The 18448-nt window shown below is 44.9% G+C and overlaps 1 protein-coding gene across 3 annotated transcripts in view; it reads left to right on the forward strand.

Annotated features, from left to right (window-relative positions):
• Positions 1 to 11559: 11559 nt before the first annotated feature.
• ACSL6 (acyl-CoA synthetase long chain family member 6) overlaps positions 11560 to 18448 on the forward strand; it is a 95572-nt gene continuing 88683 nt past the window's right edge. For all 3 annotated transcript variants that reach the window (XM_088661889.1, XM_060271680.2, XM_035105421.3), the window contains exon 1: positions 11560 to 12345. In XM_088661889.1, the coding sequence (XP_088518015.1) occupies positions 12273 to 12345 (73 nt within the window). In that variant the 5' untranslated portion in view covers positions 11560 to 12272. The remainder of the gene's footprint in view (positions 12346 to 18448) is intronic.

Genomic DNA, 18448 nt, shown 5'->3' on the forward strand with positions numbered 1-18448 from the left:
CTGTACCATAGATATCATGCTCCCAAAGCAAATACCTGCCATTCTACTAAGGGCATCATGTTCATTTATCGAACAACAGCAATGTATATTAAACAAATATAAGCAAAATTCTAAGTGGAGTTCCTACTGTACAAATCAACATCAAAACGCCAAAGCAATATCATGTAAGCAATACAAAAATCCAGTGGCACAGGAATCAAGGAAAGCCTGTGTGTGTGTGTTTGTGTGTGTGTGTTTTCAATGTTTCTGAAGCAAATGGTGGTGTTTGGCTAAACAACGGGCATCCCAAAGTGTAGAGATAATAGCAGGAAATGCCTCTTTTTGGATCAGCACCATATGAAATCATGTAGGATGCTGTGCATGAGTAAAAAATTCCCCAATGATCTAAGTCTTCTTACAGGTCAATAGAGAGATAGAGGGTCCTTCAGGCAACCTGTTCCCATGTTGTTTAGGGCTTTATATACTAATAACAAGTTCTTGAAGATAGCCTGGTAGCTATTTAGTCACCAGTGCAACCAACTAAGGCAACAGAAGTCCTTTGTTTCTCAGCTGCATGGTAAGAAGGAACCCTAAGTGGGGGAAGAGTATGTCCTTTGTTTGGGGGCAAAATAATGTTGCTTTTAAGATTGGCACCATCTATCTGGGTGCCTGTCCATAATATTATCTTCAGCTTGTATATTTGTGGATAGATACAGTAATGCAAAAACAATATTGGGCTCCAATAGTCTCTTCTCACAAGGGAACTACAGTAAAGCTACAAACCACTTTCCCTGGAACTTCTGTACCACTTGAGGAGATAAAGAAGCGTGGACCAATATGAAGTTATATCCACAGCTTTTCAGTACTTCTCAACAGGGAAACAGTCTGAACGCCTTAAATTTCAACAACAGGGAGGACGTTTCTCATGGAGGTAAAAACAAACACAAAACCGTTTGTACTTCACTTTTTGGTTTTCAGAATAATGTGGATCAGCAGTGAATCCCATTGCAGAACTTGTTGGCTGTTCATTTAATGAGCTTCCTAGATTAATTCTCACAACTTAAAAATTAAACACACAAACACACACATTCTAAAACAAAACCTTAAAACAATGCACTATAAAACCACAGCCAAGAATTAAGGTCCATGCATACACAATGTAGTCTAATGTCTGTTTAATGCATTAAGGCCTCTAAGGAAAAGCAGGGTTTGCCACCACTCTGTCTTAAGCAGCTCCCTTGGACTCCCTCAGGTTTCCCCCCTTCCTGACTCCAGTAGTAGTGCTATGCATGCCCTTTTATTCCATCTGGCCAAAACCCTCTAAACCAATCACAATTTACTACCTGGCAACTTGACAATTCCATTGGCCTATACCTATGAGCCAATTAGCACAGGTACAATGCTCCCTCAAGGACCTATTACTGCCTGACTTTGGCTCTGCTTTTTGATTCTGTTGGCCAGTACTAAAGCAAATGGGCATAACTGTAGACTTCCAAATAAAAATAGTTGCTACTGTAGTAATTGTAAATGCTGCTGTTTGTTGGCAGGCTGCTAACTGTCGAGCCCATAAATATAATGTGTCTTTTGTTGTTGTTTAGTTGTGTCCGACACTTCATGACCCCATGGACCAGAGCATGCCAGGTACTCCTGTCTTGCACTGACTCCCGCAGTTGGGTCAAACTCATGTTCGTAGCTTCGAGAACACTGTCCAACCATCTCGTCCTCTGTCGTCCCCTTCTCCTTGTGCCCTCCATCTTTCCCAACATCAGGGTCTTTTCCAGGGAGTCTTCTCTTCTCATGAGGTGGCCAAAGTACTGGAGCCTCAGCTTCAGGATCTGTCCTTCCAGTAAGCACTCAGGGCTGATTTCCTTAAGAATGGATAGGTTTGATCTTCTTGCAGTCCATGGGACTCTCAAGGGTCTCCTCCAGCACCATAATTCAAAAGCATCAATTCTTCAGCGACCAGCCTTCTTCATCCTGTTCGACAGTGGAATTTGCTGCCAAGGAGTGTGGTGGAGTCTCCTTCTTTGGAGGTCTTTAAGCAGAGGCTTGACAGCCATCTGTCAGGAATGCTTTGATGGTGCTTGGCAGGGGGTTCGACTGGATGGCCCTTGTGGTCTCTTCCAACTCTATGATTCTATTCTATGATTCTATGGTCCAGCTTTCACTTCCATACATCACTACTGGGAAAACCATGGTTTAATTATATGGATCTTTGTCAGCAAGGTGACGTCTCTGCTTTTCAAGATGCTGTCTAGGTTTGTCATTGCTTTTCTCCCAAGAAGCAGGCGTCTTTTAATTTCATGACTGCTGTCACCATCTGCAGTGATCATGGAACCCAATAAAGTAAAATCTCTCACTGCCTCCATTTCTTCCCCTTCTATTTGCCAGGAGGTGATGGGACCAGTGGCCATGATCTTAGTTTTTTAAATGTTAAGCTTCAGACCATATTTTGCGCTCTCCTCACTTTCTGCCATCAAGGTTGTGTCATCAGCATATCTGAGGTTGTTGATATTTCTTCTGGCAATCTTAATTCCAGCTTGGACCTCAGTAAATTGCTACCCTTTACCTGGTTACTGCCTAATGAGAAAGCTGTGGCGCTCAATCAAGTGCTGACTGCATGGTGTTTTTTAAATTGTTGCTGTGTTTTATTATGATTATCATTTTAAACAAAAAACATGTGTGTGACTGGTGGTGTTTTGGATTCTACAATATGCACCCATTCTCCTTGATATTGTTGTTGCTTTGCCATTGCTTCCCTTAGTGATGAACTTTATCAACATGAACTTGGCCTAGGTAATGGAAAAACATTTGCTCTCACAGAAATTTGGCTGAAAATTTAGCAGCTTAAGGTATAAAGCTTTTCAAGCTTGGAAGTTAATTTTAGTGATACTGAGTGGTGGCTAAATCCTCTGAGATGTTGAGTGGAGATGGGTCCTAGCACTGTGTATGAATAAGGTCAAGGTTTAGGGCTTGATGTCTGCAGTTAAAATAATTTCTGGCACCCGAGATTCAAAGGCTTCTGCTGAGGATTTGGAGTTCTGCTGTCAATCAGAGTAAAAAGTATTGGATGAGGTGGATCAACGGTCTGCTTCAGGAGAAGCAAATTCCTTGAATCAGCCCTGAAAATTGAGAAATCTTTCTCATACTAGTGAAAGTATATGAGCAATCTCACTGGAGATTTCCTATTCAAACATCATATTTCATTGGATCTGATTAGCTACCAGCTTTCTGAAAGAGAGAGCAGTTCACTTAGCTGTGCCAAAAAGCAAGTTTGATGTGAAAGGATTATATGCAGGCCATTTTTAATTTTTATTTTCACCTAAATATGTTAATCAGCATGATTTCACCCACCCACCCCCTTTTTAAACTGTATTTCTGCCATGGGTGTAAATAAGATCCTATCCAAGGATGGAAGCTTATTTAGAATAGAAATCGAAGTTTGTCCTCTAAAATGCGGAAGATTATACAGTAAGTTTATTCCTTTGACTTAAATGACTCCAGTTAGAATGTGCATGAAATGTTACTGGCTTTGACAGCTGTTATGTCCTGCTTTGATCTCCAATCTTAATTTATTTAGGGCTTGATATAGAGGGCTACTTACTGTAACACCTCCCTTAAATTAATTGAGAGTGGAATGGAGAGATTCTGATTTGCTCTCTGTAGTGTCAGAAAGATAAAAGTCCCCATGGAATGTCTTGCCTTGCCCTACATACAGTTGTACCACAGGTCCTTAGAACCAGATCTTAAGAGGAGCGACAGAACAAAAAGGTTTTAACCTGGTGCCAAAAGACAGCTGTGTGGGCATTAGGCAAGCTCCCCTAGGAAGAGCATTACACACTCTGCCTCTCTCTCATGGCCGCCTTCTGAGCTTCAGATGCAGGGGGGACATGGATAAGGTACACATGGGGAAGTTAGTATTCCATGAGAATATCTGATACATGTGCATGGTCAGAATCCTACAGTGCAAATAATTGGTTCTATCCTTTTTGGTCCTGAGCATCTGACACTGGGAGGGAAGACACATAGACAGAGCATAATGTATACATGTGGGAACATAGATGAACTGCTCTACTTTCCGGAAAAGTCATCAGGAAGATCAAGAATTTGCCTCCACACAATGGTCAAATGAGCCAACCAGTATAACAAGACTTCTTAGGCTGTAATCCTAACTCCAATTACTTGGGAGTCAGTCTAATTGAATTCAGCAGGACTGACTTCTGAGTAGGCATGGTTAGGTTTGCACTGTGAGTTGTAAAGATGGTTTCAATAATTTGGAAGGGACATTTTAATCTTTCTCTATTCTTTGAATAGAAGACTGTGGTGAGGGACCTCTGGGCCATACTCAGGACATCTGAAGGACCTGAAAACATCTCTGGGCCATATGTTTGACTCTTTCTGCCAGAGAAAGAAATACACTCCAAATGTATGTTGAATAACTGGGATCTCCCACTTCTTGAATCCCTGTCCTAGGTGCTGGAAGAGATGCTATGTTTAGTTATGTTAAATGACATCATCACCTAGCATTTTTATATTGGCTTTTAGAGTGTTTCAAAAGGCTATATATTTTATCTCAGTTACATCTTGTTCTCATATTCATGATCAGTTCCAATGTGAAGGGTGGAAGAGGATTTTGAGCAAAAACAGGTAGTGGTAGAAGAAGAAACTAACTTTCTTTATCTCCAGAAGGGACCCTCATTTCGGAGACTCACGTTTCCTAGTTGTAATCCACCACAGCTACACACAGAAGAAGTTGAGATGAAAGTACGGGACTGTGGTTTCTTCACCCAAAAAATCAGTAGAGCTTATCAAAGAACTGTGTGGTCACCAGGCTATCAACAGCTGGTAGCCCTTGGCAGAAGCCCCTTGAATATTGAATAAATAAAAAAATTTCTAGGAGGTAGGCCTGTCAACCATTTAAACCATTTTAGTTTATAAATCACCTCTTTTTAAAAATGAGATATTGAGATGAATCTGAGATTGTTGTGTTTTTTAATAAATTCAGAACACCTTGTGCAAAAGAGCCCCACAAATTTCACCTTCTTCATCAGTGACATTTAAGGCTCTTGTGGCTAGTGTGCACTATGAGTACTCCGCTGCCACTCTCTGCTGCATTGAACCAAGCACTAGAATTGCAATAGTCCATGCTGGGAGCCTTGCACTGAGATGTCCCAGGCCTGTTACCATAGCTGTTAGTAACAGATCTTAGTGGGGATTAATAGCAAGACAACAAGAGGGGATTTTGTGAATTTTTATGACTTGTACTTCAAGACAGGAAGCATAAGCACCCACCATCTATTTCACAATGATGAGGATCTCACTGCCCTTACCACATATGAGCACACTTTGTATTAACATCAATTCCATATGGATACCTATCTGGACATTTGAATGCCTTATATCAGGCATCCCCAAACTTCGGCCCTCCAGATGTTTTGGACTACAATTCCCATCTTCCCTGACCAGTGGTCCTGTTAGCTAGGGATCATGGGAGTTGTAGGCCAAAACATCTGGAGGGCCGCAGTTTGGGAATGCCTGTCTTATATCAATTGATATTTTAAAATAAGTTCTATATACTGATGGTTATTGTACAGTAAGCCCGTGAACTATGCCCATTTAACTTGTGCACTTCAGCTTTATGCACTTGGCAAAATAATGTTTAATAAATTAAAAGGGGGCAGAAAGAGGGGATTTTGTGAATTTTTATGACTTGTACTTCATCCGGGGGGGGGGGGAGAGACTTTGGCAATCCCACCCACCATTGCACCCAATGTGTTTTGACGATTCAGGATTTTGGCTTTATGTGCCATCCCCGGAAGGAACCCCCTGTGTAAGTTGCAAGCTTATTGTATTATCATTGTGAGCTGCCGGGGGGGGGGTTCCCCCTTTTCTTTTTCTATGTCCTTTTTATAAATTTGTAATAAAAATTAAGTTTTTAAGAAAACTAACTGCCAGCATCAGAACTGACACACAGCAGTGCCACAAGAGGCACTCATGAGTGGGCAAGCAGGTGTAACCCACTGCGGAGAGAAGAGTCTTTCATCTTGGGGACATAGGAACTTTTTATGCATCCTTTGCCTTGCTGGGCACTGCTCTCCAGGGTCTCAAGCAGAAGTCTTCCTCGCCACTCTATTGTGGCAGCACTGGGGATTCAGCCTGTGACCTTTAGCATACAAACTTTGTGCTCTGCTACAGAGGTATAGTCCCATCCTGCTGGTTAGTAGGTAGAATTGGGCCGCTATCTGCATGCTCCACAATAAGCCTGCACAACACTATTCTCTGCTTCGTGAAAAGGTTGCATGGAAGGTTTGAGACAAAGAAAACACCATCAGTAATGCAGTCTGTCGACAAGGTAGGAATTTTGAATATCAGGTAATATGCAAGCTGACACCACCCAATGGGAACAAATTGCTTTCCCAAATGTATTTCTTTTTTGTTTCAGAGTCCTACTGAGAACCCATTAATTTTCATCAACCACAGTTCTGCAAATCTCACATTAATAACTCTCCCAAAGTGACTTGTTCCACTAATAACTTTTCTTAGGGAGTCTTTCAGCACGTGTCTCAGAATACAAGCTTAGTAGGTAGAAAACAGTAATTGTATGCAGCTGTGCAGTCACTTATTTTTTGTTGTGTGGTTCTTGAAATACAGTAAAAGAGCAATGTCAAGAACCTTTTAGAAGCCTGCATGTTCCCAGCAAAGGATGACCCCACCATGTGCAAAATGTCTGTATTTCAAAATGTATTGGTGCCTCACTGGCAACTAAATTACACTTCTGTCAACATCCATGAACCTTCCCAAAATGATTTATAGCAAATGCATGTTGGATGCTTTTTTGTTTTCCTTAGGTGATTTTATTTATAACACACAATTAATTGCATTTATTTGGTTATTGACATTTAGGCAACAGTCCTAACTTAGGCTCTAATTTAGGCTCTGTGGGTTAAACCAGAGTCTAGGGCTTGCTGATCAGAAGGTCGGCGGTTCGAATCCCTGCAATGGGGTGAGCTCCTGTTGCTCGGTCCCAGCTCCTGCCCACCTAGCAGTTCGAAAGCACATCAAAGTGCAAGTAGATAAATAGGGGAAGGTAAACGGCGTTTCCGTGCGCTGCTCTGGTTCGCCAGAAGCAGCTTTGTCATGCTGGCCACATGACCCGGAAGCTGTCTGCTGACAAACGCTGGCTCCCTCGGCCTATAGAGCGAAATGAGCGCGGCAACCCCAGAGTCGGACACAACTGGACCTGATGGTCAGGGGCCCCTTTACCTTTACCTAACTTATTAAGTAGTTAGCCCCATTGCAAAAGTCAGACTTACCGTACTTCTGAGTAAACAAGTGTAAGTAATAAGAAGAAATATCCCTCTCTCCCTAATTTTAAATCAATTGCCAAAAGTTTCTCAAACTTCAGCAATAACTAATGGGGAGGGTAGACTGCTTTCCACAATGTTTCAGATTCAATAGGAATATTAGGTAAATACAGATGTAGGTGTCATACAATACTTCTGGAACCAAAAGTAATGCATTTTATTGTGTGATTCTTTACATGTCTGCCATGTTCCATTGAGGGTGGCATGTAACAATATTCCAAAGGTGTCTGACAGGTTGATTCTGTTGGTAGGCTATCATCCCCAAGAACAGATATTGAGATTTTTCTGCAGTTGTATACCAAGCACTGAAGATGACACATCTCTTGAAATGGCTCTGCTTCCTGGTAGCAGAGGGTATAACATCAACAGTGACACAGAAAATATCCTAAGCCAGGGTGTTACGTATTTAAATCTTTTGCCTGAACTCATCTGATGAATGAAATTTAGGAGATGATAAAGCAAAACAAACAAGTCTTTATTGGAGAAATATCTATGTTAGCTATAGAGCTGCTCTAAGTTCTGCAGGTTTCTTCACTGACCTTGGTATATGTCACCTTGGTCACCCCTCTGTAGTGGCAGCCCCAAATAAATTCAACCCATGCTCCACCTTTAGCTCAAATATGTGTTTGGGGATACACTTCTTTCTTTATTTTTACCATGTAGGGGTATGGTATACTGGGAGATCACTGAGTGATTTGCAGTAGACTGGCAGGAATTATTACTCCAAATTACCTAACGATAACAAGAAAACCTTTCCCCAAATTAGGCTGCTGAGATGAAGAAAGCTTGGTATGGGGATGGGAACCCCTGAATAGGCTGTGAGCTCAATTCTGTTACTGGGTGGATTGTGGGTTGAGTGCGTGTGTTTGGAAGCTGCTGCTGCTTCTTGCTTCCCTCACCAAACCATGATTTTGCATCTGGCTCTGCTTGATGGATCTCAGGGTCCAATGAAAACCAACCAATCAATTAGATACTGCAATCCTGAAGTCTATCTGCCCCATCTCTATCAGGTAGGTCATATCTACAAAAAGTATAGGAAACGCTCAATAATGACTGTGTTGCAGTTGAAGCACTACTCACACTTCTTCAGTTCCTTCTAAGATGGTGCAAGGGCAATCTGAGTCTAGTTTTCCATGACACAGCTGATGGCAAAGAGTTCATTCAACACATTCCTCTCTGAATACTGCCTTTTTATTAGTTCTGTTATCATTTGACTCAAAGCACATTGTTCAATATTGGTCGTCGTCCCCCTTTGATAACCAAGGAAACAAATGCCAGAGTGGAAACACATGAAAATAAAGATACTCAATGAACACCCAAATGAAAATCCTAGGTTGATTTGTGTTGTGTAAAAAGGTACCTATGGGAGTGGGTACTGTACAGGCATTTTGCTCCATGAAGGAATATTTGTAGTCCTGTCTCAGACAGAGACAGGAGCAGGAGCAGGTAACATCCATCCCTTCTGTTTTCAGAAATTTAGTACAGTTGTACCTTGGATTCCAAATGCCTTGGTACTCGGACGTTTAGGCTCCCAAACACCGCAAACCCAGAAGTGTGTGTTCCAGTTTGCAAACGTTCTTTGGAGCCTGGACGCAGTGCCGTCTTAAACGCCCCTGCCGCTATGGTGCGCCGGATCTCTCTGGCGCCCTCCCGCCCCGTTTCCCAGCGCGGTGGGTGGGCGCCGCGCGCAGCGCGGCTCCCACAAGCGCAGTTGCGCGGCGGTCCGGCGGATCGGCCGGCCAGTGGGCGGGCGCAGCTCGCGGCGCCCTCCTGGCGGGCCGGCGCCATGGTGCCCTGCGCCACCGGGGGTCTACCTAGAGCCGGGCCTGCCTGGACGTCTGGTGGGGCTTCTGCAGCCAGTGGCAAAGCTGCATGCTCCGGCACCAGGGGCGGAGAGCAGGCAGAGGTGTGGCTGGCGCACCTCCCAGAGGCATGGCATGCCACCCGCGGGGGTGTGCCGTGCATCCTGGGGGCATGTTGTGCGTCCTGAGGGCGTGGTGCCCGGCGCAGTGGTGGCTGTGTGGTGTGTGTCCGGGGGGGCGGCCGTGATGGTACCCCTCTCCCCGATGGTGCTGGGGGCTGTGTGCTCCCCCCCCCCGTTCCTCCGCCAGTGTCTGCAGCTTCCAACGGGCTGCAGGAACTTCCTGCAGCCCATCAAAAGATGTGCTTTGGTTTCCGAATGTTTTGGAAGTTGAATGGACTTTTGGAATGGATTCCGTTCGACTTCCATGGTATGACTGTATCTAATTCCTGTCTCTCACAAGAGAAAACATGACATGCTAGTTTTCTAAATGCAGGGCTTGTTGATGTTCTTTTAATTGGGGCAGAAGCATTTAAAATATGCAGCCTTTCACCTGTGTTTTGAAGTACTACTGGCTTTAAAGGCTATGCCACTATGACATCTTTGAAGGTACTCCTCAAGTGCCTACCATCTGTTTGACCTTCATACCACACAGACATCTGCGGTACTCTGGTTTAAATAATAATGTTGCTCTCCATCCCTAGAGACTAAGAGCATTTTTTTCCATTCACTAACAACACCTTTGAGCCTCTGTTTTGCTATTTGTGGACACGTGAGAATGTTTTTTGAAAAGCGGAATTAGAAAACAGGAAAGAAAGAAACCAAATGTACAGTATAGATTTTACATTCACATAAAAGATATTGGGAGGGGGCATTCTTGATCATTGCCTTTGTCTTGGAACATGATACAATAAGGATTTTGCCATTGTGGATTGCAGAGAAACCAGTGCTCTCACCCTGGTTTGAGAGATAAAGAGACCGAGGAACTTCTACATTGCAGTTTGATTGATTGAACTTATACCCTACCTTTCCCGTAATAAGCTCAAGGTGGAGTATTTGGTTTTCTTCCTTCTTAATTTCTTCTCACAACAACCCTGTGAGGTAGGTTAGGCTGAGAAATGGACTGCTCCAAAGTCACCCAGTGAGCTTCATGGCTGAGTAGAAATTTGAACCCTGATCTCCCAAGTCCTGGTCCAGAACCACTACACCACCCTGGCTCACTGGCCTTTTATTGCTATTGCAATCTTTTAATGGCACACAAAGATTTTTCATATGTTACACTGAATATCTATTCCTAGTATGTTTCGTTGTGCCCTTTCTGGGCAGCTTTCGCTGAATGCAATCAAACCCTGAGAGATTAATCTCCAGAGAGGCTATTGGGGTTGCTGAAATTTAATAATGAATAACTCAAATTTGTTTTCTCCAGATGCTGCCCAAAGAAGACCATGAACAATATGCAGGATTCTTATCAAATTCTCAGTGATTGGACATGCTTACAGTTTCAGGGCTGATGGCAGGAATTCAGCTCCCATATGAGGTGCATAATCTTTAGCCACGTGACAGCCTCCTTGAGCTCTTTATCTTCAACCTTTCCTGACTCAGAACCCACCTTTGCCCAAATATGCATTTAGGGATCCATTTCTTGATTTTTATTTATTTTTACCATATATTTGTATGATGAAAGTGCTGTTACCATGACTCACCTTAGGTGCTTTCTACTGAACCATTTGAAGTGAAGTCCAACTTGCTTTATGTACAGTCATACCTCTTCTTGCAAACACTTCATATTGCGTTTTTTCGGGTTAAGGACGCGGCAAACCCAGAAGTGTTTACTTCTGGGTTTCGCTGTGTGCGCATGCGCAAAAACGTTCTGTGCGGTCCGCACATATGCAGAAACGTTCTGCGCAGTTCGCGCATGCGCAGAAGTGCTCTATCATGCTTCACACCTGTGCAGAAGCACCACTGTATTGCATTTTTATTGCTTAGCTAGTTTATTACTTAGTTTTAAACAACAACAGCACCGTACATCTAAACATGAAAAATATGCAACAAAAAATGTAACAAAAAGTTGCACATAAAAACAAACAACCCCAAGTATCATTTGGGTGCATTTGCCAATACAGTATTGGCTCACTTCGCAGCAGCCAACCTTGCTTAGTAATGTCTGAGACCAGTTGTAGAGACCCCAAAGTATATATTTGACCACTGCAGTCTTGGGTGTTTGCACCCTGCTGGCCCCAACCCTTAGGCAGAGGGAGGCAGTAGCCTCTGGCGGCTAATTGTGGGCGTCAGGAAAGTGCAACAAACTGGGCCCCCTAATGTATCATTATGGTATTTTTACTCCTAGGGAGAAATGCTTGTGGGGTCTTTCTTTCTTTCTTTCTTTCTTTCTTTCTTTCTTTCTTTCTTTCTTTCTTTCTTTCTTTCTTTCTTTCTTTCTTTCTTTCTTTCTTTCTTTCTTTCTTTCTTTCATGTCTGAGGTGCCAGGAGAGCAGCTATTTTGTAACTTAACTTGAAGGGGAGACGAGAGGGACAGGTGGGCAGCTCCGCCTGAGAGGGCAACGCGCGCGCCTCGGGCCTGCTCTGAGGCGACTCCCAGACTCTCTGTCTAAAAAGCGCCTTTGCCTTCCTGCAAGGCGGACTACCAGCGCCTCCACCTCCGGAGGAAGCCTTCTTGGGCCTCCCCCTGCCTGCCTCCTGCTCCTCAGCCGGACTCCCCAAAGGGGGCGGCGGGCAAAGGAGAGAAACGAAGGCCGAGAGCTGAGCGTTTATGTCTGCCGCCTTGTACGCATGCACCGCGGCAGCAGCAGCACGCGCGAGCCTGGCATCCTCTTAGCGCCGCCAAGCCGGGACGCGGCCTCGCCTTCTCCAAGAGGAGCCGGTGCAAAGAAGGGCGGCGGGCGGGCGGCTAAAAATAACCTCCTCTGCTGCTGCCGCTGCTGCCGCTGCTGCCGCTGCTGCTGCTGCTGCGGGCGGGCTTGCGCCTCGGAGCAGCCAGCGAGAGCCAGCCAGTCCCCGTCGCCGCTGCCTGCCTGCTGCCTCTGCTGCTGCTGCTGCTGCTCCCTCAGTCACTGCAGTGAGTTTGCTGCAGTCCCCCCCTCAAGCTGCGCTCTCGCTTCAGGCCGTCCATGCTGCAGCCGGCTCCAGGAGGCATGCTCACCTTCTTCCTAGTGTCTGGTGGCTCCATCTGGCTCCTCGTGGGTAAGTCAGCCTCGGCGCTCGCTCCCCTCCCCGCCACCCCGCTCCTTCGGTTTCCTACGGTTTCTCTCCCCCCCCCCGCCTTCCCCACCTTTCTCCCTATCACTGGCGCTGCTTCCCATGCCCCTCGCTGCGAGGGAAAACGGAACAAAAGCGGAAAGAGACGGACGGAGGGTGTGTGCGGGGAGGCTCCTTTTTGGAAATGACCTCGATGCAACCCTGCACACCTCTCCCGGCCTCCATGGGAGCCGCTCGTCGGCGCGTCCCGCCGCTGCTCTGAGCTGCTGCTTCTCTCGGATCTCCTGGACATGAGCGCAGTTGCTGGGATGTGTTTCCCCCCAGCCAGACCGTCCGGAAGGACCAGGGCAGGAGAAGAGAAAGGCTGCCAGGGATGCTGCTGCTTTTGATGTCATCGTTCTGCGGTATTGGGCCCTATTGTGTGGAGGAATTTGGAAAGCTCAGCAATGCTGGGCGAGCCTGGGGAAGAAACGAAAAGATTACATAAGTTATCCGCTGTGATTTCGCTGCCTGCACCGGGGTCAGGATGCTCTCTTTTGATCCCCGACTAGGAGTGTATAGGACGGTGCATATAGATGTGTGTAGGCTATGTGTTTCTGTGCAAAAAGGAATCTGCCGTTGTGTGTGGCTGCTGCATGCAGTACTTGTATTAATGATGGGTCAATGTTTTAAAGATGATGGGATCAGACAAAGAGGATTAGCGGGACCCCGGAATAGCTGCGATCCTCTTCAGCGCCTGACAGATTCAGTTTTAAATGGTGTAATCTGCTGCAATGATTTGAAATAGAACACTCTGGAGGTGAGGGAGAAGGGCAGCCTTTAGGAATCTGTAACTCCTTGTCATTTGTAGGTGATGGGTTGAGATCAACTTCTTTTTGGTGCAAAGATCTTTGCTGTGTTGAGTGGGTGTTGCTGCTATGAAGGGGAAACCATAGTTCACATGGGCTGAATTCATTTTCTGGTGCTAAAATAAATGCGTGGGAATTAATACTAGGCTCCTGCCTCCCCTCCATCCATGTAGGAGGCAACTCCCCATTACAGCGCTTAGGACACTGTTTCTCTCCAGGGCATGCAAAGCCACAGAAAAGCACTTAGATGTGCCAATATTTCCTCTTGTTGGCCTACGTTGGGGTGTGGGAGGCATCATTCAAATGGCTAGCAAATTCTTTTCAGCATAGTGGAAATCTAGTGGTGCTATAAAAATATTGTGGGATGAAGGGAGGGGGGGGGAGATTTTGTAGCCACATCTCATGTCTTTAAAAAGATAAGTTTAGGAACTCATGCCAGCAATTGTTTGAAGACTTGCATTTTTATTCTCAGTATGTATGAAACACTTTGCATGTGCTCAGAGGCTTATTTCTTTGCTGCTACTCTACACATTGCCATGCCCCCCCCCAGCCTTGCTGGTGAAATCTATGGCTTGAAGCCATAGGCAGAGGTAGAGGAAAGGACCAATATGTATGAACTGTTGAGGTTGAGGCAACAGAAAGCAAAATTAGCTCATTTAGCAGCTCCAGCCCAGAGAGACCCTGCCCCAGCCTATGCACCACCTGGAGGTAGAGCTCTTTCACTTTGTCTGCCTGTATTGGTCATGTCAGCTGGCTGCAGAAGCAAAGGCTTGAGCGTGGGGCCTAACGCCAATGAGGTAAGGCAGGATAGCTTTAAGGAGGAGAAGAGTATTTCAAATAAATGTTGTTGCTGTATTATGCAGCATTTCTCGGGGAACAAAGCATTTGTTGCCTCGTTAACTCTCATAACATCTCATAATGCTCCGGGAAGTCATATTCTGTAATCTTACATGGGTGGGGCTAGTAGTGATACCCTTAGCGGTTGAAGCACTTTGCATGTGCTCAGAGGCATATTTCCTTGCTATTGCTTTACTGCTTACATTACATCTGATCCCTCACAATGGGTGACACTTGAGATATATGGCTGGGAATGTGAGCTCTGCTTCGTGCCCATGTGATGAGGCAACAGCACAGCAAGGAGATAAATTACAACCTCCAGATCAACTAATTATTGCAAGGTCTGGGGGCTGTTTCGCTGATAAGTTAATGCTGATACCCCAAAGAATTCTGGTTCTATTCATTGCAAGCAAACACTCAAAGATCTAAAACTGGTACTTGGAAGCTAAATGTTTGCCCAGTCATACTACCGGTTATGCCATATTCTCTTTTGGAAAAGCCTAGCCAGGCCTCTGAGTCATGCAGGCATGGAATCAATAATTGATCATTTGTAGTTAAGTATAGAGCCTCTCTTAGCTCCCCCCCTTTACATAAACTTTTTCTTTTAGTACATGCTGAGCCCCTGAAATGTAATGGCATTGTTGTTTTTAAAAATGTGTGCTGCATCTGCCAATGACCTTCCCTTTAACATTATTTCTTCTAGTTTTAATGATGGTGGTGAGATTTTATTGTGTCTTGTTTTGAGGGGATGGGTTTGGGGGCTCTCCTGAATAAAAATTTGGGGGGGGGGCAGGAGAGGAAACAGAAGTGCAGCTGTGCCAAGAGAACTCTGCTTTGAATACAAGCCTAAGTGTTTTAATAATTTCTGTATTTATTAAACTTCTATATATTGCCCTCCGTCCTGAAAATCTAGGGAGGTTTACAGACACCCCAACACACAATAAAAATGATGATATTATCAAACTCACCAACTTAAAACGACATACAGCATCAGATATATTACTCCCATAGCTGTACTGAGTGTTTGTTTTAAAATGGAAAGGCAGGACAAAATTGCTTTTTATTGGAGCAACTCCCCTCTGATGAAAAGTTACAAGGCTCAGGTATGTCCAACAAGGCTGCATGTTGAAACATTCAAAAGGAATGTTGAAAGGCTTACTTAAACTGTGGAATTCTCTGGCCACTAGTTTGGCTGGCTTTAAAAGAAGATTAGACAAATGAATGTGAAAGATACTACAGTAGTTGTGATGGCTATGATGATCTGCCTCTACATTGCTGGGAATTGCAAGTGGCAAGATCCTCACTCACAAAGAGCTGTAGCCAAGGAGAGAGAGTGTAACAATGAGCCATAGATGATGCACTATTAAGCCAAGCTTTGCTTTAGCTCAGGGTAGCACAGGAGTAAAAAGTGTGGGGAGCAGCAAAGCAGCTGTGAGCCTCTCTCCAGAAGCCCACAAATGGTGCTGGTAAGCCAAAGTTTGAAGTTGTGCAAACCATGTCTTAACCATGTTTTCAACACCCACCCCAGGAACAGCCTGGGGTGGTTTTGGAAAACAACTAATACAAATGTACCAAAATAGCCAGTGTAGTGTCCTCTATATGTTGTTGGACTACAGCTCCCACCAACCCTTTAGCCATGCTGGCTGGGGCTGGTGGGAGATGAAGTCCGACCAGTAGCAGTAGGTGGGGCTGCATTGCTGCTGGTGGTTACCAAGAGGGGGAAGAGGCAAGGCAGCAGGCAGTTCCGGTTCTGTGCTGGGAGCACTGGATTGGCTCCGCTGCTGCACTGACACTGTACTGCACTCTTCACTGTCTGCCCTCTTGACAACTGGCAGTATTACGCAGTGTTGGGAAGCCAGGCCAGCAGTGCAGCCCCACCTGCATCATCATGCTGGCCATTACTGCGTCCAAAGGTTAGCAAACTGTACTAGATGTTTTGAATGAGCAGCGCGTTGTTTATTGTAAACCATTATTCTGCTCACAGATATGGCGAAGCAAAGCTGCTTATAATTCCTCAGTGGTGAAGGGAAAGCACTGCAAATGGTGAGCATTTCTCTCATCTTTCCTATTATTTTATAAATTCCAGCCCCTGAAAACAGATTGATTGAAAGAACCTGGTTTAAACGAAGCCCAAAAGTTTAGCCAGTACTACTAACTTGGTTAGACTTCTATGGTATGTGAAACCGGGGGGGGGGGGGTGGAGATGCTGCAGGATTAATTGATGTGATCCTTTATCACAGGGGCAGGGAACCTTTGGATTTCCAGATCAGTTTCCATCAGCTCAGACCAGCACAGGCATTGCTCAGGGGTGATGAGAGCTATAGTCAAACAGCATCTGATGGGACACAAATTCCCCAACCCTGCTCTAAGACTTGGGGCATTTTCACATTCCCACCTTATAGCACAGTGAAGCTGTTTTCTGTGCATTTCATGGCTCCCCACCAAAACAAAAACAAAAACGTTCACATCAACATGGTTTCAATTCAGTTGTTTGTGTATGCACCATGGAGTGCTGAGGACACAGATGTTGTTACCTCCTAAGCAGAGGTGTTCACACCTTGGCTGGAGTCTAAGGACTCCAGGCAGTACCGGTATGATGCTTGTTTGACATAGAACAGTAGTAGCTCATAAGAAAGTACAGGATACTTAAGCATTTTGGACAAGGTCATGTAAATCCAGCACTGGAAGCATGGAAGCAAAGTCAGTGCATAGTAAATGGGAGTGTGAACACAGCCTAGGTTTTATTGGTTTCTTCTCCCTCCCTTCTCCTTTTATCATATCCAGTAGCTTTAGTTCTGTTAAATGTTTTGTTCCAAGGTTGAAGAACTAAATGCCCTTGAAAAGGATGATACAGTTTTAGTGTCCCTCTACAGCTGCTACCGTATAATGAAAGGGAAGCTTAAACTGGAGATTTGTAGTATTCATGTCACACATATTTGTTAACATGGGTGAACTAATTAAAAAATTAAAAACATTGGCAAAGGTTAAGCACTGATCCTTGCTTAGGCTGCAGTCCTATAGCTTACCTGAGAACACTGCCTTTACCCATTGGCACTTCTGCTGTTTTGCTGTTTTAATATTTTTTAAATAAATTTTTGTTCCCTGAATAATTAAGATACAGGCGATATAGAGCTTTATAGCTCAATTCTTGATGTGAAAGAGATGTGAAGCAGTTCAGATGTTTCAGTTGGTGTAATATGACCATGCTAACCCATCTCTGTTAACAGTTGGGCAGCAGCCGTCTGCACTAGCTGACGTTTCTACGTGGGCATCTCTGCATAAAACACATCACAGTAATCTGATCTAGAAGTAACTGAAGCATGAATGACAGAAGCCAGTCTCTGTTTTCCAGCAGTGTCCGCAGTGGGTGTCTCAACCAAAACTAATCAAAGGCATTATAGGTCACAGGGATTCTGGGTGTAATGTCAAGTACAGAAGTTTGCCTAAGCTTCAAAGTGAATCTTTAGGGGACAGTACGATTCTAACCAAAGCAATTTAACCTGCCCACAGGTGTCTCACTCCCCAAATGTTCCCAACTCTGTCTTATCTGGATTGACTGTTCACTCTCATCCAGTCCATCACTGATCCTAGATGCTAATTCAGGGCACGGCTGTCTTTGTGGGAGTTGCTAGAAGGGTGAGATAAAGGTGTGGGGCAGGTAAGGACAATTGGGAGCTTGCTGATTAGACAGTGATCACCAAACACACCAGAAGGAGCAACAAATTGGCTTGCTGAAGCCTTTGCACTGCACCACCCCAGGTGGTGCTGTGGGTTAAACTACAGAGTCTAGGGCTTGCTGATCAGAAGGTCGGCGGTTTGAATCCCTGCAACGGGGTGAGCTCCCATTGTTCGGTCCCAGCTCCTGCCAACCTAGCAGTTCGAAAGCACATCAAAGTGCAAGTAGATAAATAGGGACCGCTCCGGCGGGAAGGTAAACAGCGTTTCCGTGCGCTGCTCTGGTTCTCCAGAAGCAGCTTTGTCATGCTGGCCACATGACCCGGAAGCTGTCTGCGGACAAATGCTGGCTCCCTTGGCCTATAGAGCGAGATGAGCGCCGCAACCCCAGAGTCGGACATGACTGGACCTGATGTTCAGGGGCCCCTTTACCTTTACCTAACCTCCCTGCTGCCTCCTCCGCTCCCTCCTGGTAACCAACTGTGACCCATTTGCTGGGAAGCTAGTGTAGCTGCTCCACCCCACCCAGCAAGCCACTTCTAATTGGGTCGCTTATTAGTTTAGTGGTGTATATGTTTTAACTGATTACATCAGAAATGGTAAGCTGCCTTGGGAAAAATATTGCATTTTGAAAGGTGGCTCAGAAATTTCTTAAATAAATAAGAAACTCCAGGGGAACTTTCTCACTGCAATCCTAAAACCTACAACCATTTCTAAATTTGAAACCA

Source organism: Zootoca vivipara, chromosome 2 (genome assembly GCF_965207765.1).
Source record: "Zootoca vivipara chromosome 2, rZooViv2.hap1.1, whole genome shotgun sequence".
NCBI classification, from domain to species: Eukaryota; Metazoa; Chordata; class Lepidosauria; order Squamata; family Lacertidae; genus Zootoca; species Zootoca vivipara.